General features: G+C 36.0%; 2 protein-coding genes across 4 annotated transcripts; both read right to left on the bottom strand.

Annotated features, from left to right (window-relative positions):
• Positions 1-329: 329 nt before the first annotated feature.
• On the bottom strand, positions 330-10,673 carry LOC306879439 (uncharacterized protein). Of its 2 annotated transcripts, none has more exons than XM_079432387.1 (10): positions 10,597-10,673; positions 9,167-9,248; positions 6,832-7,514; positions 5,227-5,269; positions 5,030-5,082; positions 3,853-3,950; positions 3,680-3,748; positions 1,720-1,833; positions 1,564-1,638; positions 330-1,307 (listed from the first exon to the last, which is right to left on the bottom strand). In XM_079432387.1, the coding sequence occupies exons 2-10, from the start codon at positions 9,193-9,195 to the stop codon at positions 1,161-1,163; spliced, it is 1,311 nt and encodes a 436-aa protein (XP_079288513.1). In that variant the 5' UTR covers positions 9,196-9,248; positions 10,597-10,673; the 3' UTR covers positions 330-1,160. The 2 variants fall into 2 exon arrangements, with proteins under 2 accessions (XP_079288513.1, XP_079288512.1); XM_079432386.1 differs by having other exon boundaries at positions 10,483-10,650.
• Positions 10,674-12,752: 2,079 nt separating this feature from the next.
• On the bottom strand, positions 12,753-26,200 carry chd1l (chromodomain helicase DNA binding protein 1-like). Of its 2 annotated transcripts, none has more exons than XM_079432385.1 (25): positions 25,976-26,200; positions 25,534-25,646; positions 25,320-25,426; positions 24,932-25,046; positions 24,781-24,812; positions 22,544-22,625; positions 22,254-22,416; positions 21,572-21,727; positions 21,382-21,474; positions 21,176-21,272; positions 20,548-20,621; positions 19,987-20,097; positions 18,904-19,018; positions 18,494-18,647; positions 18,149-18,329; positions 17,925-18,070; positions 17,028-17,191; positions 16,695-16,900; positions 16,443-16,541; positions 15,485-15,555; positions 15,278-15,392; positions 14,500-14,608; positions 13,635-13,931; positions 13,405-13,486; positions 12,753-13,333 (listed from the first exon to the last, which is right to left on the bottom strand). In XM_079432385.1, exons 1-25 carry the CDS (start codon positions 26,067-26,069, stop codon positions 13,226-13,228), a joined length of 3,084 nt encoding a protein of 1,027 aa, XP_079288511.1. In that variant the 5' UTR covers positions 26,070-26,200; the 3' UTR covers positions 12,753-13,225. The 2 variants fall into 2 exon arrangements, with proteins under 2 accessions (XP_079288511.1, XP_079288510.1); XM_079432384.1 differs by having other exon boundaries at positions 12,753-13,302; positions 25,976-26,197.
• Between the last annotated feature and the right edge of the window lie 75 nt (positions 26,201-26,275).

Raw genomic sequence — 26,275 nt, 5'->3', positions numbered from 1 at the left:
AGTTGTGAGAATTCTGTTTTTGCTTTGTCAATATGGCGTATGGTGGAAAAAAAAGTAATTTAAAGCAGTTTAGCATAGCATAAGGCAGTAACATAACAAAACGTGAAAAAAAATGGTGTATGAATACATTCGCAAGGTACTGTATATTTTTGTCCCTCAAAGCCCTGATGTCTATTCTTGTACAAGTTGTTTAACAAACCATCCGGATTATTTCATTTATTAAAAGGGTTTATATTTTTAAAAACAGACTATGATCATCTAAGAACATGAATGACCATGAAATCTCCATGTGCAGCTCACAACATAAAAGTTTTTTTTCTTTTTTTTTCCTGGCACAATACTTATGACTCAAACGGACTATGCAAAATTGGTTTGTTAAAATAAACTCTGTACAGTGTGGCATGATTTTGTAGTACCGGCTTCTTTCAGGTTTCTTTCAAGTGCACACAACAGCAAAGAAGCATGATGAAAAGGTTTGTGTCTTTGAAGATTACTGGTCTACTATAGTGATTCTATGATAAAATCTTTTTTTTTTTATAGCTATAGCTTACACAAAGTTTTATTAAGGAAAAAGGTGTGGTCACATTTATCATTGTTCATTGAATGTTTGCGGAAAAATTTATTTAAATAGAAATCCATTAAGATCAAGAACTTGGCATGGAGCAAAAGATTTTCCCATGCAGATTTCACATTGAGTTCAAGTTGGTCGTATGGTTTTGTGTCAATGACCAAAAGAAAGCTGCTTGTTTTGAAAGTAACTTCTGTGGAAGCTCACCACTACACAATTGACAATGGCCTTTTTTGTCCCCCAAATGATCATTTGATACAGCTTAATACAAAGTAAAGAAAATACTGAGCTAACTTCCAAAAATCATGGTACTCAAACTATTGTAACTAATGAACTTAATACAAATGTAATACACTTTTGCAGTTCTTCATGTCAGGACACATTCTGACTTATTCATCACTGATGAGTTGTGAAATAATAATTATGACATGAAGTTACGATAAAGATTACATCAAATAACGGTAGCTTTAGGGATTTTAACATACTAACCACTCATCTAGTTGCTAAGGGGAGCAAACAAACTTAAATTGAATACCAGGCCTGTTTACAACTGACATATCATGGGTCTACATACAGAAAGAAACCTAACCAACTAAATGGGGATGGAGACAATGGTGGGCAGCTCTCCTATGGGTGGAGGGTTGTACTTCTCAACACGCATGAGTCGACGAAGAATATCATCACAGTCTCTGGGCCAGGTGAAGATTTGTGTGCTTTGAAGCCATGAAGGTACGTGGCACTGAGAGACAGAAGCAGACACAGAAATGTTGTAAACTAACAAAAAGGCGTCATTACATCTGAGCTGGATTTAAGTGGAATCCAATGGCGAAATCCTTTGGGTGTTACTATAGTACTGTACAAACAATCACAAATGTCTTTTGCTGTTATCATAATAGTTAATCGCAAATGAGTATTTTGGCTCCTTGCGCGAGTACTTATGCAAACACAAACATCCTGTTCGTTAAGTTAGTTGGATTTATAAGTTGCAGTTTTACCTTCTTAGCACCAGGAAACAAGATGGGGATGAATCTGTAATTCCTGGCACCATTCTGAATGAACTCGTTTTGTAACTAAAAGACAAAGAGCTCTTATGAGTCAATAGAGAAAGAAAAATAAAGAAACACCTAGATTCCTTTCCACCTAAGTTGTACCTGCTTGTGTATGTAGACAGTGTTGAGTGTTTCATCATTTTCCATGAAAAACGAGGCATTAGTCACAATCTCATGGTACTTTGGGCTAATGACTATGATGATCAGATAGTCTTTCTGTGCATAACAAAACACAAACACACAAATTAGACAACTGAATGGACATGAGGGAACAATTACTTCAGATACTCAGGAAAAAAAAATATATATACTGAAATTAGACATGCAAGGTTTATCGTTCTCACTGCAGTAGACAGTTTTCTTGTAAAAAAGAAGAAAAAATAAAAAAATATGCTAGAAATATGTCCTTCCTCACTTCAGCTCTTATTAAAATGTGTTTCAGGGTTACATGTTTTTTTTTATTATTAAATGTTCTCTTTTTTCCCCCTCAAAATGCATACATTCAAATTTTGTTGGATTGTTTCCTGCCATCATACTTTCATCAAATATCAGTCCATAAATGATGTCCAAGGTCAAACTGGCTGTATGCATTTAGTAGAAGCAAATATCATTGAACACAAATAGGAAAAACACAATGCCACATTGAACCTGTTCAGTTTATCAGCACAAAAGAAATCGCCCAAAAGCAACCACTTGTGGTCATGAATTTGAAAGAGAATATATGATAGTGTGTTCAAGTGTATGTCAGGGATCAATCCTTGCCATTTATAAAGTTTATAAGGTTAAATCGTGACATTTTTTCAGACATATAATATCAATGAACTAAAAAATGTGAGATTTGTGAGAGCTGAAGACATCCTCAACAATGGAGAGCACCCAAGAATAGGTTGTATGTGCTGACGATAAACAGAGGTATTAGTTCTTCCACTGTTTGCAATTCAATAGTAAACACAGCTGTATAAATGCAACCATTGAACAAGTTTTCCCAGCTGTACCCTTTTCTATTTAAGAGGTTACAGAGTTTGCATGTCTTTAATGATATTAGGAATTACAAGGATATATGTATAACCTTCATCGATGACACAGCAGTGTCTATTCAGGAAAATAAATAAACGATTGCAGATGATACGTTTATTTACACCAAGAAGCAGCACTAAAAGTCTTTGAAACGCATTCAATTTAAAACTCACCAACAAATATATATAATATATATATATATATAATACATATTTTAATGCACTGGTAACATTATAAAGAATGCTGCACCGGTCAGAAGATTGGAATAAACAAGATTTAATTTTTTTTTTTTTTTTTTTTATATTTAATGTTTTATATTTGAATATATCTTCTGAATATGCTGAATATTTCTGAATATGCTATTCATTATACTCAAAAGTCTGAGAAAAGTATGCTTTTAATACATAAATATTTTTATTCAGCAAGGATGCATTAAATTGATCAAAAGTGACAGTAAAGACATTTATTATGTGACAAAAGATTTCTATTTCAAATAAATGCAGTCGAACCTTCTCTTCATAAAAGAATCCTAAAAAATGCATCACTCTTTTCACAAAAATATTAAGCAGCAAAAACCATTTTCAACAATGATAGTAATAAGAAGAACCATTATTAAAATTGAGCACCAAATCAGCATATTAGAAGGATTTTTTTTAAAAAATGATAAGAAACCGAAGACTGAAATATTAGCTGAAAAATTTCAGCTTTGCCATCACAGGAATTTTTAAATACAAAATCACACATTCACTCCTTCTAAATACATTTTCCACTATTATTCTAGTTTTTTTTTTGGTGCTCACAAAGACTGTTGTGCCATTAATTTAATATTTATTTCTTCACTCTGATCTATTATTGTGATATCATCTCTTTCTAAAAAAACTAACCATAACTGTTTTGAGTTGCTTTAGAGTTTTCAGTCATGCAATCTTTTTCTGTAGGTGGTTCTTGGCCAGAAGAATCTGCAATCTGGACTAGATCTTCAGTTGTTAGTCAAACTAGGAAAAACATGCTCTCTGAAATACTAGCAGGCATGGTTTCGACTTACTTCGCTGATGTATCTCTCCATGAAGTCGATCTTGCTTATGCTCTTGAACTGTTGTTCAAACATGTCAATCTGCGCAAAAAGAACAAAGAGACTGAACATGATCTCTGGCAGACCCTATATCAGGAGACAAGCATGGCTGCAAGGCAATTTCTGGTACAGGTTGCTTGTCTTACGTGAGTGTAGAAACCATTGTTTCTCAGTAAGGCGACAAAGTTGATGATCTCTTTGACATGTTTTTCACTGTCTGCTTCATACGTAACAAAAACCTTCCCTGCAATAATGAAGAGTGAAAAGAACATAAAATTCCTTCCAGAAATATACCTCAAGATATATTATATTATAGAGAAGGTAGAGTATTTTGAGTGAATTGTAAAAAAAAAAAAGACAAAAAAAAAATTCCATGAACTAAACTTAAAGCTGCAGTCCGTAAGCTTTGCCTCTTTGTCGCCATCTCTGTTTGAAAACCTGGAATTGCAGTTACTTGCAGAATTATCTTCATTGCGTTGGTTGTGAGCTGGCACGGCTCCAGCGCGGATGAATCTAATGTTTTGAGGAGTATGTGTAGCTGTCAGTCACCGCACCGGTGTGAATCCTGTACTTAGTAATTACAGATTCTTGCCTACGTCTTGGAATATATGACCCAAATAAGAATTTTCATCAGAACAAGTAAGTAACAAGCCTGCCACGTTTGTTCTGACCAACTGAGGAAAAAAGCATTAAAATAAATCGTGCAACCAATGGTGATTAAATGTAACGATTGGTTAGCTCATATTACGTCATCAAACCGTGCAAATTATTATTATTGTTATACTTTATTCTCAAATTATTAATGTTAACAACATCAGCATTGCGTGACTGTGAGTATAGTGTGTATTAGCATGTAGATTTCAATTTCTGTACAGTCTAATATCTAATTGTCACACCATTCGAATTTCATATTAAGAAATTATTTTAACCCAAAAAGCAAACTATGCTCCCTTCGAGGCTATCTGTAACCAGAAGCACATTTAAAACTGGAATATAACTGTTGGGAATCGGGCTAAAGTAAGGTGATAGTTTTGAACACTGGCTGGTTATGTACTTGCTCAAATATTGATTTTGGATCATTTTTTACCAAAAAAAAAAAATAAAAGTTACAGACTGCAGCTTTATTCTACTGTATATATAGCAGTTTTAGCACATAAACACTTTTTGATAAACTTTGTAATCACATGACTTTGAAGAAGAAGAGATAACAAGAAGTAAACAAGAACTGCCATTTGTTTCTTAGCGTCTGATGTTACTGGCACATACATTTTATTCAAATTTGACATTCTTTCAGTGTTACTCAACAATAGCGTATAAACTTACTCTGCTCCAGGGATAGAGGGGCTGTAGCTCGTGGGTGAGGAGAGGTGTGGCCACTGGAAGACATGAAAGCATTGCATAAAGAACACAGAGAGCTACATTTTTTGTATGAGTGAAAATCAGAAAGCTATGAAATCATTTACGAAGACTGGCTGTCCCATATTAATTGTACAGAAAAACTCATCACAATCACACATTACCTATAAGTGAACTCTGAGGCTGATTGTCTGATGCTTTCAGAGCCTGTTGGAGATGAAATGATGAAGTGAGACATTAATCGGCACAGGGCTCAACATTAAGCCTTGACGTGCTTGTCCTTTGGACATGTAAATCGGTCATTCGCTTCAAGGTAAAAAAAAAGCTATTACATTTTTTTGTGGTGCAAATGTAATAGCTTTTACTAACTTTATATATTTGTGATATCGTATGCTATAAACACAAACATAACATTTAGAAGTTTTACCATGGTACGTTTGTTCAGTGAGTTCTTTGGTGTGTACTGTTGCGCTCATTTATTTTGATTTCCCTACGAGTCTCTGTCTCACACACTGCCAGGCTGCGTGAGCCTCAACTAGCACAACCTTGTTACTGTCAATACATTTCAATTTTTCGGTGCTTTCCTAGTTTTGTTATTGCCCTTTTTATTTAGGCTACTTGGGCATAAAAGTCTCTTCTACTTGTCCTTTCAAAAAATCCACTTGTTGAGCCCTGCTACATACTCTGGAAAAAAATTTATCAGGTAATTTACGATACAGTAACTGATTTGATTTTTCAAACCAAAAATATTATTTAATATAATTGGTTCAACCTGATGATTTGGGTTACACTTACACTTTACAGATCAAACAAAATATTTTTATTATGGATACATAATGTGCTTTTCCATCATTTGATGAATTACTGCTACCATGTTCACTAAAAATGTACACTAACATTTCTTTAGTAAAATTACATTTACTACCTGCCTTTAGTGTGTGTCAACAGCTCACCATTAACAGTGCCAAACAAAAATCTGTGGAGGGTTGAGAGTGACATGTATAAATAAAATGAAGCAATAAGTTATCAGTTTTATGTCTGAAACTACTTTTTAAATGGACAAACTAATAGGCATATTTAAAAGTGCTTATTTAATTCATGTTTTAAAAGGACGTTAATAAAATAATTAATTAATAAAGAATTTCCAAGGGTGACCATAAATTGACATGAAAACTATTTAATTAATGTTTTAAAATTTGTTAAATAATACAAAAAATAGTAGGTTACAAGTAATTTGTTAATGCACATTGTAAACTTAATTTTTCCAATAGTTTTTCTTTGACGTTTTATCAAAGGCTTTTCCTTATCAATTTGTTAATAGAGTTTAAAAAATGCAATTGGTCATTTAGTAGGGGCAAACAATCATCTTTCAATTTTAAAAGGCCAGCCAAAGAACACGTTAGATGGACTGTCAGTGGACAGTAAGATATACAATGTGTAGTTTTGAGCATGATCTAATCCTTATATTTAGATGTGTCATCTTCTAAGATGGGCGTCACTTGTAAAATGGAAACTGGTTGCTTAATCAGACAGTATACTGGCAAAAAGTTATTGCAATTTAATCGGGTTGGCACAGGCTAGATAAATTTCCCGTAAGGTTAAAGACCCCTGATAAAGAACACATCACATACAGTGTGAGGCAATTTTAATGACAATAGGCTTATGAAAGTTGGAATTATTCATCATGTGATTGACAAATTAACAAGTTCCATGTAAAAGAACGAAACTGACTCACTTATGAGTCATTTGAACAAAGAACCGAGACTTACGTGAAGGCCAACAGGACATGTGGTAATGTGGCCTGTAATGAGAGCTCTGATCCATTTGATACACATCCACAGGGTATTGACTACAGCAGGGCAGCCCACGGGACGTGCAGGGGTGCTGAGGCATGCAGTAGCTGTGAGGCGTGAACGCAGTTGGGATAGAGCGCAGTGAACGCGGCTGTTCCAGACTTCCCTCTCCCAGACTATGCCTGTCCGGAGAGCAAGAGTAGCTGGAATCTCCAGGATAACTGCAGTAATTTCCAGACACTAAGCAAGAGGGGAGGTTGCCACTGGGGTATTCCACCGAACTGCTGCCTACGGAACTCGAGTGGAGCAGGTCCCTGTTGTGCAGCTCTAGGGTGCTCAGACATACTTCCGTCTGACTGGGAAAGGGCGTCTGGGGATTGTAGCCGGAAGGTAGACCTAGCGGGGGCTGGTAAGGGCTGTAGCTGGTCTGTGTGGATCTGTAGTTGGTCTTTCTGTCTCTGCAGATATCCTTGAAGTCAGCCTGTGCGCTCAAAGAGGACTCATTTCCAGACATGCAACAGTCGGCGTGAGAGAGTTGGGAATCGGTGGAGTTTGAGTCACAGATGGAGTCATCAGTAATGATTTTCTCCATAGTCTCGTCGTTTTCTTCTAGAAAGTTGAGGGATTGTAAACTGTAGTGGCCAAATGGATAAATATGCCTAAAATGAGAGGGGAAAAAATACAAGCATTCTTGAGCACTCTTACAGTGTGGAACAATTTACTTTTGAAAATTAACACAACAACCAAACAATAAATACAAATGATTACTGCCAATATTTATTTGTCAATATAACAGCAATTTTAGTAAAAAACAAAAAACAAAAAAAAAAACCTTTAGGCATTTTAAAAACAAGTGGTGCCAGAATGAGGCTGTCAGACTAAAATGTTTGAATAAAGGCCAGCGGGAGTTTTGGGAAAGTGCTGTTGTTGTTGCTATATTTAGATTCCTGGATTATGTATGTGTGGTTTAATACGTTTCTAAATTAACTTGTATTTTTATATTTTCATTGTACTACTGAATTATCTGTATGTTAACAGACTTGTTTTTTCTGATCACTGTTATATTAGAAAACATTTTAAATTAAACTGTCATACTAAATATGATTTCAAATATGTAAATTAAATGATTAAAATAAAAATAAAGACATTTCATGACAATGAAAGTTCATTTATGTTTCAAACTAGAGCTGTAAATAGAATAAAATTATAGCAATTAATCTAATGATTGTATTTTGTAGGTATTACAATAAAGAGAGAAAAAAATGAATATAACAATATTATAAATATCAATAAATGTGTTAAAATTGCAGTTCAAAATCTTTTTGTTTGAGCTTTGTATTAAGAAACCTGTAAACTTTGGAAATGCGTGGGATTTTATTATTTCTACATATTGGGTTATATGAACTAACCTCCTATCCCGTATGCACAAGGTGTTTATTTGTTTTCAAAACTACCTTTGAAAAAACATTTTCTTTATCTAAGGGATAAAAACGCCACAATACAAGAATAGGAAACAGTAATCATATGTTTTAAGCCATACATATAAACTAACGCAGGGAAGTTGCCAAATGCTCACCAACTGGGACTTTAATAACATTGCATTCTAAATACATAGACATTAATATTTCTGGGGGGTGTGTGGGTGGGGGGGGGGGGGGGGGGGGGGGGGGCTACATAACAGCTTATATTCATCTGAAAAGGCTTTCCATGAGATTTTGGAGTGTTTCCATCAGAATTTTTGCCAATTCATCCCATTCATAGAGTATTTGTGAGGTCAGGCACTGATGTGGGACGAGAAGGCCTGGCTCGCAAACTCCGTTCCAGTTGATCCCAAAGGTGTTTTATTGGGTTCAATCAGGGCTCTGCGTAGGCCAAGTCAAGTTCTTCCACATCAAACTCATCCAACCACTGAACTCTTCAACAATGATATCAGCATAGAGTTGGTGGCTTTCGTGCACCATGTGCCTCAGCACTCGGTGACCTCGCTCTGTGACATTACAGTCTTCTGCTTGATAGCTGCTGTTTCTAAACACTTTCAAGTTAAAATAATACCACACACAGTTGACCGTTGAATATCTCGTAGAGATGAAATTTCACAAACTGATTTATCGCAAATTAAATTCACTGTTCTCATTTGAATGACTAATTTTTATTTTCCACAAATGTTTGTAAATGCAGAAAGGATGCTTGATTTTAATATACTGGGGCACTAACTATAACTATATAACTACAATAATTAAGTCGTGTTCCAATTTTGTCCATATAGAGTACCTTAATGACCATTTCTGTCATAATAAGATGTATATTTTACCTATATTGCAAGCATTGCGAAGAAGACATTCTTGTGCATAATACAATAGAGCAGCAGCCATTCCATCTCCCCAGTCAGCAATCTGTAATACATTAATAAGATATGAACACAGGTAACCTTGAATGACGATCACCCTGTTTAATAAAACTGCATTTGAGAAAAGAACAACCTTTGGCTACTGAATACAGGAACCCACAATTATGCGAAGGGGATTTTTTTTTTGTCTCTCTCTAGCGTTCTCTCTCAACTTACAGTATGAAATTCAGTGCACTTTACACATCAGCGGAAAACACCTTAATATGCAGTGGAAACCAAAATGAGACATGGGAAAACACAAGTAGGCCAAATTAAGGCCGTCAATATCAAATATCAAAATCCTGTTGATACTATAGTATCATAATGCAATAAATATGACATTTTAGTTACATTTCTTATAATAATAATGATAATGACAATAATAGAAGGTTTTGGTTACACTTTATTTTAAGATCTCCTTGTTAAAGTGTAATTATAAGTTTAAGTACTTAATGCCTGTTCTTACAGTCTGTTCCCATCTGGTGGAATGACCTGCCCAACTCGATCCGAGCAGCCGAATCCTTACCCATCTTCAAGAAACGGCTAAAAACTCATCTGTTCCATCTTTACTTGGCCCTCTAACTCTAGCACTATCTATTCTAATTGTATTTTATCTATGTCTTTTTTATTAAAAAATAACAATAATAATAATAATTATCTGTACTGCGTTAGGCTAACCAAGACTTGTAATAGCACTTGCACGTTGTTGCTCTTTTGTTGGTTTTGATTGCTTCTTATGTCCTCATTTGTAAGTCGCTTTGGATAAAAGCGTCTGCTAAATGACTAAATAAATAAATACATAAGTACTGAGTAATTAACTATAGCCTCCATGTACTTACTATATGGTTAGGATTAAGGTTTGTCATGTAATTATGCATAATTTATTGTTATTATAATAGTAAGTACATGTAACATGGGCACCTTAAAATAAAGTGTTACCAAAGCTTTAAAGTAGTATTTTGTAAATATTTTGTCCAAATTCGCAACGTGTCAAACTTTGAAACTATCACTGCTGCGGGGCTACATAACATCCAGCGTCTCACATTTCGCAACAAATGACTAAACAGGTAACACATCCCAAAACTAAACTCTTATGAAAATTAAAAGCTTAACTACAACATAATAAAGACGACACATAGACAAAATAAAACTCCCATTCAGCTCTCATGACTTTTTCGACAACGCGGACGCCAACGTTATCCGTGACAAACTGCTCGCTGCCGCATAAATCACGTACATACCTGATCAGCAGATTTAGTCGCGTGAATTATTTAATTTCGATTACTCTAATATCCGTGTACAAAACCGCTGGACATTATATAGAGCACACGAGCTGCAGCAGTCGAAGTACATACTGTTTGGAAGTTTCTCAACACCTGCGTATTCACACCACAATTCCGCCCACTTCCCAGAAAGCACATCCTCGACTCAGAGCGGGTGTTTGTCTGCCTTCAACAAAACGACTAGTGATCAACGAATTGTTCTTTTGAGCAGATTCTTTTTAATTATTCTGAAGAACCGCTTCGCAAAGTGTTTGTAAATCACTTGACAGCAAAATAATGACTTTGATGAGAACAACATAGGCAAGAATACTGACAATAAATAATATGATTAATAATTAACATTTATTAATCAACTAATAATATATTAGTTACTATTACAGTAACAATATTGTCTGGACAATAAAACAACATTTGACACCTATACAGATACACAACAAGTTTGCAGCACTAAGAATTTATTATTGTGTCTTTGAACAGGAAGGACCAAATGAACAGGTGTTCTGCTAAAATGATAAACCATGAGGTAAAAAAAAAACTATATTTACTCTAGGAATATTTCACTGTGGTTTAAAACAAGGATAAACAAAACAATGCTTCACTCACCAACCATACAGGTACATCTAAAAAAAATTGAATATCGTGAAAAACTGCATTTTTTTGTAACTCATTTCAAAAAGTGAAACTTTCATATATTTTAGATTCATTACATGTAAAGTAAAACATTTAAAAAGTTTTTTTGTTTTAATTTTGATGATTAGAGCTTACAGCTCATGAAAGTCAAAAATCAGTATCTCAAAATATTAGAATATTTCCTAAGATCAATCAGAAAAAGGATTTGCAAAACAGAAAAGTTCAAGTTCTTTAAAGTATGTTCATTTCTGCACTCAATACTTGGTCGGGGCTCCTTTAGCACAAACTCCAGCATCAGTGAGGTGTGGCATTGAAGCGATCAGCCTGTGGCTTCAGCTCATCTGTATTGTTGGATCGACTGTTTCTCATCTTTCTCTTGAAGATATCCCATAGATTCCATATGGAGTTCAGGTCAGGCATGTTGACTGGCCAATCAAGCACAGTAATATCATGGTCAGCAAAGCACTTGGAAGTGGTTTTGGCACTGTGGGCAGGTGCTAAAGTCCTGCTGGAAAAGCATATCAGCATCTCCATAAAGCTTGTCAGCAGATGGAAGCATAAAGTGCTCCAAAATCTCCTGGTAGACGGATGTATTGACTTTGGACTTGATAAAACACAATGGACCAAACCAGCAGATGTCACGGCACCCCAAATCATCTCTGACTTCAGACACTTCACACTGGACTTCAAGCAGCTTTGATTCTGTGCCTCTCCAGTCTTCCTCCAGACTCCAGACACTGATTTCCAAATGAAATGCAAATTTTTTATTTATCTGAAAAGAGGACTTTGGACCACTGAGCAACAGTACAGTTATTTTTCTCCTTAACCCAGGTAAGATGCTTCTGACGTGGTTTCTGGTTCAGAAGTGGCTTGGTAGCACTTTTCCTGAAGACGTCTGAGCGTGGTGACTCTTGATGCACTGACTCCAGCTTCAGTCCACTCCTTGTGAAACTCTCCCAAGTGTTTGAATCAGCTTTGCTTGACAGTATTCTCAAGCTTGCAGTCATCCCTGTTGCTTGTGCACCTTTTCCTACCCAATTTCTTCCTTCCAGTAAACTTTGCATTTAATATGCTTTGATACAGCACTCTGCGAACAGCCACTCCTTTCAGTAATGACCCCCTGTCACTTACCCTCTTTGTGGAGGGTGTCAATGATTGTCTTCTGGACCACTGCCAAGTCAGCAGTCTTCCCCATTATTGTGGTTTCAAAGAACGAGAGAGACCCTGAATTTATACTGTAGAGATGGTCGTTTAATGAAACTCAAATATAAATATTCTAATATATTGAGATACTGGATTTAGACCTTCATGAGCTGTAAGCTCTAATCATCAAAATAAAAAAAATAAAAACTTTTTAAATGTCTTGCTTCACATGTTATGAATGTAAAATATATATGAAAGTTTCACTTTTTGAAATAAGTTACAAAAAAAATGCAGTTTTTCACGATATTCAATTTTTTTGAGATGTACCTGTAGTTCGCTGGAGGTTACTTTTTTATTATTATTTAAAAGTGGTCAACGAGAACTTCCAGAAACATAAGCTATATCACAGACATCTGTTAACTTTCACATTATCTTACACAGTTTTTTTTTTTTTTGTGCATTGCATTTATGAGTGAAACTGACATCCGAGATCCGACACTGAAGAGCTTTTACATCTTTATCTGGGATTTTGATTTATAAAAGCATGTAAAATAGATGTTGCATCTCAGTGTTTTTTATTTTTTTTTTATTTGCTCAGTTACATTTCATCTTTTTCTGCTGTTTTTAAACCACAGCACATAGGAAATCATGTACTGTAAAATCTTTCCATAGTGTGAAACCACTGCTGTTGTTTTTTCTCTTTTAAATTGAAAGCAATGCTTCTTTATTTGATCCATAGTATGACAAACCTCTTACCATCATTTAGCTGTAACTGGATATACAGGGAGAGACCAGTTCATTTCAAACTCTAAATGGATATTAAATGTGACTGTGAATAAGTCTAAGGCAAACAGACTTGAAAGGAATGTAGGAGGAGCTTTGTCAAGTTAACCTAATTACATATTTAGACACGCTGACTTTCTTTTGGTTAGCAAAGCAAGACTCCAACCACTTTTTGTTTACAAGCAGGGTCTGAGGGTATTGATGCAATAGATCTCGCAGTTCCTGAAAGAGAAGAAAAAAAGAGAGCATATTGCTGTTTCTAAATTAATAAACATAAGTATTAGACAAATTAAAACTTCTTTAAAAAGTTAGTTTTGATTGTACCTGAGCATGGACAGGACTTTCCACCTCCCCTACAATATGAGTGACGTGTGAGCTCATGAGATCCTCTTCATCGCCATCATATGTGCAGAAACATTAAGGTGTAAACTATTAGCTCACGCCAACATCAACAAGCTTTCTTATAAATGTGATTAAGATAGACAAGTTGTTGTAGTGTAATGGTTTGTTGGCTTTGTTGAACGTGTGGGTAAAGATGGAATGTGAAAGGATATGTGATAAGGTATCGGGCGAGCGTCTTCTTCTCTGTAGAAGCCGTGTTGTAGAAGTAGACATGAACACCTCTCATAAAGTCAGCCAACCATGGTGCGCCCTGACCTTCATGTGATACAGTGGAGGGTTTTGGTGACTTTGTAAGGTCTTCACTGTTACCAAGGGCACTGGAGGAGTGTGAGGACCCAGATGGCGAGGATGCTGCCGGGTCTGAGGCTGAGTGTGAGGTTGATGGAGTAGATGTGCATTTGGTAGAAGAAACTGTTGAAGAGTGTGAAGTGGTTCGTTTATAATAGTAGCTGAAAAACAAGTCAAGGATATCAAAAGATGCTCACTGTTGTTTCTAAAGGACCCAATGTACTTCAAATGAAATTGCAAGCAAAATTAGGCTAAAAATAGTTTGTTTGGAGTTTGTTTCAGTAGTTCAAGAAATTTTGCCACTAATTGCCATCTTCAAATACCATTCGTCTGTGGAGATTACGTAACAAGTAGGTGTGCTCTGGGGCTCCGCCTTCCTTGGTGTGGAATTTTCTCTGGTTAATTTGAAGTAAATTTTAACGTTGAGGTCAGATGCCAATAAAATCATGATCTAACTGGAGAGCTGCATCATAGTAAAACTGAAGTCGTAATTCTAATTGAAAGTGACACTGACATTGTTTTTCAGGTTAAATTATTGTGTTTAGTGCTATATAAATGAATGAGACTAGATTTGATTGGAGTCGCTATTATTAGATGCTGTTTCTTTTTCTTCCAATTTTTATTTTTTTTTTATTAAGAGGAAAGTGCGACTTCAGTTCATTGTTTTACTAGCATGCAGTTTTTGAGAAAAATTAGGGCAAACTTTTCAGTTCTTCTTGGGTAGGATACATAAATGTGGAGATGCCTTTGGTGGCCAGGTGCTTGCGAACGAGTCTCTCTGTTCCATACCAGTTGAAGCCTTTAGTGGAGTGACCAATCCGAGGCAGATGGACACTTGCTATTGAAGAAAACACAGAAAATGTTAACTAAAGAGCCATTTACACTAAAGAGCCATTTAAACAGAACACATTTTTCAAAGCTGAAGTCTTGCGCCAGACACAAACACAATAGACAAACACATCCTCCCAGTGCATGCTTACACTAAAAGCTGTCAAACATAATCACAGTCCTTGTGAAAGACCTTAAAAGCAATGATCCCTTTAAAAAGACAGCTGTAACATTACACACATTCTTATTTAGAAGCATTTTAAATCTGCAGACATGAGCGAAAACAAAATACAGCTGTACAGTCTAGACTAGGTAAGATTCTGTTATGCCTAGTCCTAGGGAGTAGGCTTTTCTAAGCGTTTTGAAATGAATCCACCTCTTGGAAACAATCCCATCAAATCTTTATGATACATAAAAGTGGTGTGCAGTAAACTTAGGTTTTAGTACATGTTTGCAGCAAGGATGTGCATTTCATTGGCAGCTGTACCATCTGTTTTGACTAGAGCACAAATTCCGAGTATGGGTCACTATACTTGGCCGTATGTCACTTTTACTTTCACTTTCAATTTACATTAATAGGTTTTCATTTTAGATTTCATTTTTTTTCATTTGTTTATAAGGTGAATAGAGAAAGCCATATCATTGCAGCCAACTAGTTTCACAAACGAGCGCTGAGTACCCTTCTTTTGTTTGGCATCTCTGTAGATCTTCTTGAGGCCCTCATCCAAGGCAGTGAGCTGAATGCCTGACAAATTGTTGGTTTTATCCCTCTGCTGAGCCACTATAAGTGCCAGCTAGAGAAACAGGAGGCATAAAATGACTCAAATTAATGATTAAAAATAATTAACAGCAGTACATTAAAGACATAAACAGCTTGCCGACTTACATAGTCTCTTCCACTGAGCCTCGACTGTTTGTCATCAATAGGAAAAAGCAGAACATTCCCCAGTTCTAAGTCTGCAACTCACAATTATCACTTTGTCATTTATACATTTTGTTCACTGGATATTGAATTGTGCATGCTCGTTTCAGCCTATTTTTTATATTTAACTTACCTTTGAAGTCAAAGACAAACGCTCACTGAAAATTTATAAAACAAAATCGAATAACTTTATATCATTGTTAAATATAAACTACCATTCAAAAGTTCGGGGCGATAAAGATTTGTTGTTTTTTTGACAGAAATGAATACTAATGCAAGGATGCAATGAATTGATCAAAATTGACTGTAAAGACACTAATAATGTAACAAAAGATTTCTATTTCAAATACATGCTGTTCTTTTGAACAATAAAATGGAGTGTTTTAGTTAGTGACATATTTAGAGAATATAGTGTAGAATTGTTTTTATTTGCTAATAACATGAAAAAATTTTTGGGTTTATCTGTAAAATAAAAATGAATAAAAATAGAAATGTCCATGTTATTAGCAGATAAAAACAATTCTACACTATATTCTCTAAATATTATCAGCGCATTCCAATTCTGTAACATTAAACCACAGAAAACTAATTTTACAATAAAACAGTATCATACATGTCTATAATCGAGCTCAACTACAAATCAGCATTGTTCATTTTTACGTGAAACCATTTTGGTTTACAGAAAGGTGTTCTAACTAAAATGTTACTACTAGCTTTATAGCTCTGATACCACAAACATTGCGAAATCTCCAACATTTAAACATCACAACAATAGGTATTAAATCAATGCTGACAGTTTTATGAACAGTTATCTTGCCGGCAGCATAATGAGCTGTGAACTGGATACTGATTTCAGTGTGGAACGTTTGTTTTGACACAGCATGAGTTAGACATGTCTTAGCAAACAGGAAAGGTTTGTCACCTTCCATGTCTCCAGCCAACTCGTACTGCTTCTTCGGCTCATCTGATCGGAGTTCCAGTGCGGTAAACAATCCTCCTCGGCCCCAGTGTCCAGAGTCATCTACAAAATAAACACACATACACAACACATCATGCCAAATTAGCAGAAAGCTAAGATTGTTATAAAAAGGCCCCATATTTGATAACATATCATGCAGGATAATCAATGTTAACAGTTGTCTTCTGACAGCGAGATGTTTTAATACAGACATACCAACACAGTGCACAATAATGCCATTCTCTCGATCAGCCTGAGGGTGAGTTACATCACCCAGCACATAGCGAATGGCTGTGTGATCCGAATCAGTGGAGCTCCAGCTGACCTCATCATCATCTTCATCAGGCTCTATATCCTCACCCTCACTGTCGACTCGCGGCAAGCATAGCGATTTGTAGCCACATGATTCCCACCATGCCATCCTGCCAATGAAGGATACACATACAAACAAGGCTATAAAATAGACATCCATGAGAATATACAAATAAATATACTATATATACTGGTCAAAAATATGCAACAGAATGCCAGAAAGATTATTTTTTTTACTTCTTCTTGTAATTTAGTTCTTCCTGTTGCTTTTTCCTTTCCTCCTGTAGCTTCGCCCTCTTTGCAGCAGCTTCTTGTCTCTTCTGACGTCTCTGTTCTAACTCTGATTGTGTAAGAGGTCTCTTCTTCCTCCCTGGGTCGGTCAAAGGCCCAGACAGGGACACCTGATGAGCAGCAGACTTTTGATTTTTTGTTGGTTTTAATTAAATATAAATACATGAATAAATACAATAAATGAAAATACTAAAATATTAATTATCTATTCAGTAAAAAATTACTCCAATCTAAATATTTACCAAATAACGAGCTAAACAATTTAATTCACATTATCCATCACCATTCAAATCACCATTTTTAATGTTTTTTAAAACAGGTCTCTTATGTTTACCAAGGATGCATTTTTGGATCAATAAAACAGTAATGTTGTAAAATATTATTACAACATAAAATAACTGTTTTCGATTTTAATATATTTTAAAATGTAATTTGTTCCTGTGATGGCATAGATACATTTTCAGTCATTAGTGTCATGCAATCCTTCAGAAATCATTCTAATATGTTGATTTGATGCTCAAGCTAGATTTATTGTTATTATCAATGTTGAAAACATTTGAGCTGCTTAATATTTTTGTGGAAACCTGATACTTTTTTCAGGATTCTTTGATGAAAAGAAAGTACAAAATAATTAATTTATTTTGAAATATAATTGTTTGTAACAATCATTTACTGTCACTTTTGATCAATGTAATGTGTCCATGCTGAGTAAAAGCACTAATTACTTAATAAAAAATTAAATAATAATAGTAGTAATAAATAATAGTAAAACTGATACATATACATAAATACACATATGACCCACAATTTTTTAATAGTAGTGTAACCTTTCAAATAAGTTACCCCAGCTTTATTACGAAGTGCACGACCCTCCTTCCCAGCATCCTCTAGATCAGCTAACTGCTTCTCAAGTAACAGTTCAAAGGTCTTCTCATCCTCGGCACTGGGGTCTTTAGAGTAGTCCTTACCCTCGAAGTAGTACATGTGGTCTAGAGAGTCATAAAAGACATTTGAATTTTCAAGTGCCAGTTACAACAAGATTACTGAACAGAAGCTAAGTGTTGTACTTTGACCCTCCATGTCCTCATCTTCCTCTTCATCGCTCTCATTAAGCTTGACATGCTCTTCATCCGTTAGCCATCGGCCGTCTCGAGACTGCCCCAGGATCAGCCTGAGGTCTACGTCTTGAATGGAGCTCTCCTCTGACGACAAAAGCTTATCCACACCAAACTTCAGGATCTCACTCAACTAGATTGGTGGGGATGTAAATGATAACATACTGAGAAACTGTTAATATGTGCAGTTTCACAAGAAGGGAAACCACAAGTACACAGACAAAGATATGAACCAGGAAACAGGGCAAAGTCACAACATGATGAGCTTAAGAGATAAGGACATGTGTCTCTCTCCACCTGAAGGCCAGAAGCTGCAAATTGAGCCTGGTCCAGCAGAGAAAAACGTCCCTCCTCAATCACGGTGTCTGTGAGACGTAGTTTAGACACAGCACGGGAATAGATGATCTCTTCTACAGTATCTCTACCGAGGAGACGGATCACTTTGACAGGCCTGCAATCAAAAAGAGAATTTATCTACATATCTATGCAGTGTCCTTAAACAGGGACATTTAATGCATGTTAATGCTGCTCTGTGCCATACAATGAAAGCATATGGTGACCAGAAGCTGTCAAGTACCAAAAATGGTCGAATGGTTCTAAAGACAGGGATTAGAAGTCACATGGATCACTTTTGCGGTACTTTTTTTTTTTAGATGCCTGACACTTCAAACTAGATGGAACAACATAAAATTTTGCCAGTGGAATACCTTGTTTGGCCAATCCTGTGGGCTCTGGCTGCTGCTTGTAGGTCATTCTGTGGGTTGAAATCACTGTCCACAAATATCACCGTATCTGCTGCTGTTAGGTTCATGCCAACCCCTCCTAAAACAACAAAAATGTTTGGGTATAGAAAGATTTTGAAAAAAGTCTCTTATGCTCACTAAGATTTTCAAATAGTTGCATCGTGGCCAAATATTGTCCGATCCTAACAAACCATACATCAATGGAAAGCTTATTTATTCAGCTTTTAGATGATGCATAAATCTCAATTTCGCTAAATTGACACTTAAGACACATTTTATTTAATTTTTTTCCTCCAAGATTCTTTGATGAAGAGAAAGGTCGAAGGGGAAGTCGTGGCCTAATGGTTAGAGAGTTGGACTCGTGATCCAAAGGTTGCGGGTTCGAGTCTCGGGCCGGCAGGGATTGTAGGTGGGGGGAGTGAATGTACAGCGCCCTCTCCACCCTCGATACCACGACTGAGGTGCCCTTGAGCAAGGCACCGAACCCCCAAATGCTCCCCGGGCGCTGCAGCATAAAATGGCTGCCCACTGCTCCGGGTGTGTGTTCACGGTGTGTGTGTGGTCACTGCTGTGTGTGTGCACGTTGGATGGGTTAAATGCAGAGCACGAATTCCGAGTATGGGTCACCATACTTGGCTGAATGTCACTTCACTCACAAAGGTCAAAAATAAAAGAAGTAAATGTCAGTGTAAAAATAAAATGTTGCATTGAAAGTGAAGCTGTAATTATAACCTTGAACAACTGAGAAAAAAAATAAAAATTGCATAAGATGAACTGATGAACCTCTACATCTATGTTTTTGCACCGCCATCTCATACAGAGATTTAGACAATATTTATGAATTATCTCAGTTTTCAATTACATGTGTCTGTTTAAAAGATGCAGATAAGATTTACATCAGACACATGAGGACAATTTTGCAACTTGGAATGGTATTCAAATACAATACTCAAAAAATATAGTTACTAATAAAATGGGTTTGCACTGCGGTTGATTATAGTGTGATGGTGTGAATCTCAGATTGGCTTTCCCAGATTTTGAACTCACCAGCTTTGGTGCTGAGGAGGAATATAAAAACATCTTTGGTACTGAAGTTTTTGATAGCTAGGTTACGTTCCTCTCCCCGGACTGAACCATCCAGACGCTCATAACTGTAACCTGCAGAGAAGTAGGAGGGCCCAATCAGAACTGGCAGTTACTCAACCTGTAGCACATTAACGCACACGCAGCAACAAACACAGGATGTGATACTGAACCCACATCAACTGCTCTAGATCAGAGGACTAGATTACTGGGAGAACATGTAGGGTACGGTTACATAATACGTTCCAAATTGAGAACAAACAAACATATGCTTAAGAACACAAAGCTAATACAATTTCTTTTTAAAAATGAAAGTTTTGAGTGAACAAAATTTCAAGAGCGGTAACACTAAGTGATTCATGCTTTCACCTTAATTTCATCATTTAAAGTCTGTTTTGACTTTTTGTTTTTTCTGGCTTGATTCCATTTAGATAAGGGAAGTAAGCACTTGTCATGCACATCACCAGACCACAGTTTAATAAGTAAAGGCGAAGGCTCTGACACAGTCAAAGTCTGTCTTAGTACCTCTGTACTCCAAGTAATCTTGCAGAATATCCAGCATCCTGGTCATTTGAGAAAACAGAAGAACACGATGGCCCCTGCAAACAGAGACAAAAACATCTATTTAAAATCTCCAAATCAATAAAATGCATTTAAAGCTACACTACGTAACAACACTCTAGCCATTAACATATAAAACTGCATGTGTCTCGGGGAAGAACATTGTTTTGGTTGTGCTTGTGCTCTGTTTCTGTGCGCAGATAAATGTGGTTCAAGGCACTGGTGTGAAACTCCTTACAACTGGACTTTTATCTGTGTACTGATATATGACACGACATATATTTGCAACAACGCATGCAATTTCCTGCAAAACCTGTTCCAGCAGCAATATAAATCATTATTATGGGCATAGGTTTATTTTAGGTTTATTATACTCTACTGGTCAAAAGTTTGGAATAATTAGAGTTTTGAAAGAAGTCTTTTGTGGTTAACAAGGCAGCACTTATTTTATTAAAAATGTTTCAACACTGATAACTGATGAAATTATTGATTAGAACCATTAATAATTAATGATTCACCAAATCAGCATATTATACCAGTTAGCGACAGAATTATAGCGACAGGAAGGAAACTTTAGGTGAGCAAGACACACCCCTCCTGAAGATAAGCCAGCATGGTGTCCAGAAGAGAGAGCTTTCCACTGGCCTCCACTAAATGCTCCCCCATCTCAAATGGTTCTGGTTCCACACCTTACATGGAAAAGGATCGGAATAATTAAAATTTGGTGTTTTTATTTTGTTTAAATACAGAAAAAAAAAAGAAAAAAAATCAAATCACAAAAAGTGATAGAGTGTTTACCATCAAACAAATACGGATGGTTCACACATTTCCTCAGCTGCATTAAAATGTTCAGAAGTCGGGTCTTAGTGTTTTCATCGGTCCTAAAGGCATCTGAAATGATTAAAACACTAAAATGAACACCTATCCTTTTGCTGAAGTATTCAATTTTGACCGTAGTCACAGGTGATTCATGTCGGGGCAGACTTACCAAGGTCTCTCATCAGAATGGCTTTATAGTATCTCTTCTGAAGGGCAGAAAGCCCATGAAAAACCACAAGTTCTGTCTTCTTGGGCAGTTCGGCGGCCACCTCTGCTTTAACCCTCCGCAACAAAAATGGCTGGAGCACTCGATGAAGCTCATCAGCTGCAGAAAGGAACAACAATGTTACAAACTCCCACACACAAGGTCACCTGAGTCCAAATATGAGAATTTATGATCTCTATCCTCTGATAGCCTCAAGCAAATCTGACAGGTGAGTCAAGGAGAGAGAGCATCTATTCTACACCAGACTGGCACTGCAAAATTGAATTTTTTTTTGTGATCTGCCATGTCTGGGAGTTATCTGATGTATTAAGTTTGGCACCAAAACCTGTCCAATTTTTCATTGTCACTTAGATCTGGTTGATTGGTGCTTTTGTAATAAGCAGTTACAGTGAGTCACAGCACAAGAAATTTCACCACACATATCAATTAAAAAATACCAGTTAAAGAAACAAGCTTTTAAAAGCATGACTGTCCAACCAAAGCCCTTAAGGCTATTAAGGACTTTTAACATTTGCTGAAACCAACAGCTGTAAGTGCTAATAAGGGTGGTAGCAGATACAAATAATCTTTTGGCACTAACAGTTTGATTTTCATACTGAAAGTGCAAAGGTTTGTGCAGCCATACCAAGAGCAGGTTCAGTCTGTACGTCTGCGTAGGCACTAACAAAGTCCTCGACGGCTTCAGGCAGAAACAGACTGGGCTGGATGAAGGTGAGTAGGGAATAGACTTCTTGCAAGTTATTCTGAATGGGGGTGCCTGTCAACAGCACTCGGAAACTCACTGTAAACTGAGAAGGCAGATGGCAGTTAATAACAGGGGAAGGCTGAAAAATTGACAGGCAAGGCTAGATTTATTATCAGGGGTTTTACAAACTGACAGTGACTGTAAAAACAATGAAAATGCAATCGTGTAACCTCTTTGAGGGTTTGGTGCAACAATGATTCTTGGTTCTTCAGCCGATGAGCCTCATCGACAACTAAAATCTTCCATTTCCAACTGTAGGAAGAGAGGGAGGGGTAAAGTTAAATATGAATTGAAATATGCAATAAAATGATAATTATTTTTATGTTATATGGCTGATAAATGTAAGATATTAAAATTCTACAATATCTTGTCTAAATAAATTAAAAGCACTACACACAAAACTCTAAAACCAAACTTTTAAAGGCTTCAAGTTTCTAAATTATTAGTAATTAGTTTTAAAGATTAGATGACCGCAAAGTTGCCTGCAAAACCAAGGAGGACCAAGTGCGTTTATTCTAGATTAAAAATTTCAAAAGATATAGTTTTAGTTTAAATTAAAACATTAAATGTTTTGAAATTACACATTACGAAAGAACAAGTTAGCTGATAAAACTACTCTTTATTCAAAGTTATGATTATACAAAGAAAAAGAAAAAAGCATAAAAATTTAACTCAAAACTACACGTGAATTTAGATATAAAAACAATATTTATAATGCACAGTATGAAAAATATGGATAATCATTTAGCAATATCCTAAATGCTACATTTAACTGATACTAAATTATAACCAATTAGCTTTTAAAGATTAAATTTAATTGAGTGTTAGATGACTGCAAAATGTCATTTTAAAAATAAAAATAAGGGCAATGAGCATGCACAATTAAATATTGAATATCCAAAATGACAAACACATACACATTAGTGCTGTCAAACCATTAATCACGATTAATCATATCCAAAATAAAAGTTTGTTTACATATGTTTGTGTACTGCGTATATTTATTATGTATATGTAAATACACACACATACAGTTTGATTTGAAAATATTTATATGCAGAAATTTATATTATATATAAATATATATACAACATTTTTCTTAAATATATACATGTATGTGTGTGTATTTATATATACATAATAAATATACACAGTACACACACTATGCAAACAAAAACTTATTTTGGATGCGATTAATGTTTGTCAGCACTAATACAAACACACACACACACACAGACAGATGATCAAAATTATAGAACAATCCATAAATACTTAATTTTTTTTTCTGAAATATTGTTAATCTTCATTGTTCAAAAGTTGAAGAAATATTAGGTATGGGTAACATGTTTGACAAAATAACCAAGGAAGGCATTTCAACAAAAACCTTTATTTTGTGGAAAACAGTGATCAAAATTAGACAACAGTAACCACTGTGGCACAAAAGATGATTACAACTAAAATCTTGGAGGGTTAGTTGTCAGAAATTAGTAGGAATTGTAGAGGCTCCTGCTTTGAATGACTTCAGCACATCTTCAGCTACAGGACATCACTATATTCTCAGACTGCACTGGTATGATCTTGGTCCACTCTTCTTCCACAGTTTGGTAACTGTAGTGGGTTTCTTAGCCATAACGTTGTTGTTCAGTTGGGTTTAGATCTCTGGGCCAACCACTTAATTTCAGTGTTCTTAGCTTCAAGGAACTGCTTTATCTGTTTTGCAGTGTGACGGGGCACTGTCTTGCATTAAACTTGCAGGCTGATTGGGAGATGCTTGCAGGGAACATACTGCATGTTGCTGAAGGAGGTTCTGATAAACATTTGCATTCACCCTGCTGTGTGGCTGTATAAGAGACCCAACTACTGCTGCAGAAAACATCCCCCAAAGCATGACACTTTCTCTGACTGACTTCTCTAAAACGTGCCGAGACTGATCCATACCCTGTTCATCGCTGAACTGGAATGCTGCCAGTTTGTCATACTTAAGGAAATTAGCACCAGGTGACAGATTAACACCAATAACTTGAAGGTATCATGTAAGTGTTCTTTCATTTTGATCAGAGTTCTTTTTCAAATATGTCAAAAATTTGGGGATTATAAGGTGCTTCAGAATACAATTAATTTATGAAATGCTTAAAAAAACCCTTCTAGTCCTTTTAAGATAACTTCAAATAGGACTAAGTGGCCTTAAAATTTAAGGAAATTGTAGGTTGTCCTCTAATTTTGATCTCCACTGTATATCACCGATATATAAATAAACTTTAATATCACCCAGTAACCAGTATGGTATCAATATTGTTTAACAATGTGCAAAATGCCTGAGTAGCAGAACTGTGGAAATATAGTAATTTATATAAAGTTTCAAACTCTGTTTACCAAAAACAGCAAAAAGAAAAATGAAGATGATTACCTTTTCAGGTACCTGGCATCCTTGAGGCACATCTATTAAATATGATTTAAGAAGATTTTCTGTTAATCAACAGTGCAAAAACTTGTAAATGAATGCAACCCCTCTGAATACAGTTATCACGGATATATTCTCTGAAACCAGGTACACTAACCTCATAGGTGGTGAGAAGAACATGAAAGTGTCTGTCACTCCTGAGCTCTTTCTGGAGCTCTGCCCTTCTTTCTTTATCCCCAGTGTAATAGATCACAGCCAGACTGGGACAGAAGCTGAATAAAAAAAATAAAATCAGAGAACCTTATCTTTCATGTTAAGTTGGATTCAAGGTAGATACTAATCCAGCGTTAATATGCTACTGTCTCCATCTAGTGACAGTGACAACACATTGACATTCATATAAAATCAATTTATGTTGGAATATATTCATACATTCATAAAGTGGCATATAGTTCCAGTCCTGTATCAGTAATAAATCAACATATCTTTATTATGTAATCTAAACTGACCACACAAGTCTAATCGTATACCAGCATTACCCTTACCGCTCTAACTCCTGTCTCCAGTTGTCCAAAACAGATAAGGGACAAAGCACAAGGAACGGTCCATTCATCTTAAGGCATCCCCGAGCATATGCCAGCAAAGAAATGGTCTACAGCAGAGGATGACATCTCACTTATCTGATATCTGACATCTTGGAATAAATCTCTGACTTAAAAGCAAGCATTATAAACAAGATAAACCCATCCCATTACTAACCTGGCAGGTCTTGCCCAGACCCATCTCATCACCAAGGATGCAGCCCTGCTGGTTCTTCATACACTGTGACAACCACCTCACTCCATCCACCTGATAAGACCTCAGATGAATTGCTGTTAGGAAGGAGATAAAGGATTGCAGTACTGTTCCTAAGAAAACTTTTAGAGTATTTCAAACCATAAAGTGGGCCTTTAAAAACATATTTGCCCACTGGTTTCACAAGTGAATGTTCCACATGAAAAGCCAACCTTGTATCACCAAACTTTGTTTCTCGAGACTAAACTCGAAACTTACGTAATGAAAAGTACGAGAAAACAAACGAATAATTTAATTATATTACACATCATTTTTGAAACAATTTCATGCTCAAAAATCTTAAATGACATAAATAGTTTGCTGTATTTGCTTTAAACGTGTCACAAGAAGCTCTCAATTCACACACCTTCTAATCCCCATTTTTTCAGGTCACTCTCCGCCAATTCCGATTTTTCCTTTTCTGGCATGTTGTTTTTGACTGCTCGAAGAAATTTTGACATTTTTTGTGGTTTAATTATGTTTACCTCTACCTTTAGACACTTTATTCAGTCGAGTATTAAATTTATAATAGCTTGCCCGCGCCAGAGTTTGACGTGACTCTGCATGAACTACTTCCTGCAACAGAGTGGGCGGGTCCTAGGACAGATGTCGTCCAATCACTAGTCGGCGATGCAGACGCGTACTTTAAAGGCGCCATTCTTAAAAA

Source organism: Barbus barbus (assembly GCF_936440315.1).
Source record: "Barbus barbus genome assembly, chromosome: 13".
Taxonomy (NCBI): Eukaryota; Metazoa; Chordata; class Actinopteri; order Cypriniformes; family Cyprinidae; genus Barbus; species Barbus barbus.
The sequence above is the reverse complement of the archived record's forward strand: the minus strand, read 5'-3'. Positions and strand labels throughout refer to the sequence as shown.